We start from the raw sequence: 1,353 nt of genomic DNA on the forward strand, positions 1-1,353 counted from the left end.
TGGTTCTTAGTCAGGTACGTCAAAGCTAAATATACTCTTTACTCTAGCCAGTAGTCGTTGTTCTACGTGTACAACCTCAGGTAGGTAGAAGTCAGCTTCTTCTTCCAATGACGCTAAAACAGAGAACGTAATACAATATATGCTATCGCGATAAATAACGGATACAGAAAAAGCTTAGTAAACAAGATAAGAAAATATACAAAAACAAAGAAATCTTGGCTAAGGTATTCCAAAATATGACATTAATACAGCATTTATAACGTCAAAATTTATCTTTCTTTTTATTCTATATCTACTAGTAACATTTAAATCGCCGGCCGTGAAACTGTTATTCATGTTTTTCTTAATATTTCAACCACCAAATCTCTAAAATTACATTAAATCTTGGATAAAATAGGTTAAAAGAAAATATATATATATCTTTAATGGTGAACATTTTATTTGTCAATGATACTTATCTTTTTCTCATTGTTTATCGTTTATCGAGTTAAATTTTCACAATAACCAATTTAAGGCCAAAAATCAAGCTGATATTTCAACCGATTCCATCCATCCTTCACTGTCGTCATCAGTATCTGATTCCTCCGACTCCGAAAGTTCAATGGCAACACGTCTTGCCAAGATTGAAGCTACATCGTGCAAAGCGGTGTTTATTTCAATTTCTTTTTGTTCTGATTTCTCCACTTTACGAAGAGTTATTCCTTAAGGAAGAAATATATAAAAACAGTTATTACTATTATAGTTTTATTAACTTTATCCTACCGTCTCGTATTGCTTTCATAAGATCATTGCGGGAATCATACAATGGTGGCAAAAGCCTTTTATTGCTAATTACGTGCCGGTCAGATTCGTCCATAATAATTCTCTTACGAATATCACCATTGATAGATTTCACTTCCGGGCCTTGATTTCCCAAATCATTCTGTGAAAGCGGCGGTGGTGGAGGAGGCGGTGGTGGAGCTCCAGTGGTTGACAATTTTTCTGAGTGCTATAAATATATTATATTATTGTAGTGAAAGCAAATAAGAAATACAGGGACACATCATCGGTTATACTACAGAAAGTTCTATGTCCCAGTTTCTGAAAGCGCCAGATAACCCAGGTGAATAAAAATGGAAACCAATTTTGGTGCGGCAAATATTAAAGCTGTTTTTGATAGACCTTTTGGTGCTGATTACGAATCCGTAAGAATAAAGTTTCCATCATCTCCATATTTTGAGAAAAACCAGGTCAAAGTGCTAAAACCAACGCCACAATTTTCCAGCATTTTTTTATTGCTCAAATGACTATAAGTGACCATCAGTTCAAGGTATTTAAGGACCAGTAGCCGAGAGTTATAGCTTTAATTTAAGC

At 34.4% G+C, this 1,353-nt stretch overlaps 1 protein-coding gene across 1 annotated transcript; it reads right to left on the reverse strand.

Annotated features, from left to right (window-relative positions):
• Window positions 1–413: 413 nt before the first annotated feature.
• On the reverse strand, window positions 414–1,017 carry LOC108374322 (wiskott-Aldrich syndrome protein family member 2-like). Its single transcript, XM_017630309.1, has 2 exons — window positions 763–1,017; window positions 414–701 (listed from the first exon to the last, which is right to left on the reverse strand). The coding sequence occupies exons 1-2, from the start codon at window positions 854–856 to the stop codon at window positions 523–525; spliced, it is 273 nt and encodes a 90-aa protein (XP_017485798.1). The 5' UTR covers window positions 857–1,017; the 3' UTR covers window positions 414–522.
• Between the last annotated feature and the right edge of the window lie 336 nt (window positions 1,018–1,353).

Source organism: Rhagoletis zephyria, unplaced genomic scaffold (assembly GCF_001687245.7).
Source record: "Rhagoletis zephyria isolate East Lansing unplaced genomic scaffold, Rhagoletis_zephyria_1.1 Rzeph_scaffold_07593, whole genome shotgun sequence".
Taxonomy (NCBI): domain Eukaryota; kingdom Metazoa; phylum Arthropoda; class Insecta; order Diptera; family Tephritidae; genus Rhagoletis; species Rhagoletis zephyria.

Coding starts and splice junctions, on each gene's coding strand:
- LOC108374322 (XM_017630309.1), bottom strand. CDS start 856: ATGGACGAATCTGACCGGCACGTAATTAGCAATAAAAGGCTTTTGCCA. Junction 702..762: donor TATGAAAGCAATACGAGACG/GTAGGATAAAGT, acceptor TTCTTCCTTAAG/GAATAACTCTTCGTAAAGTG.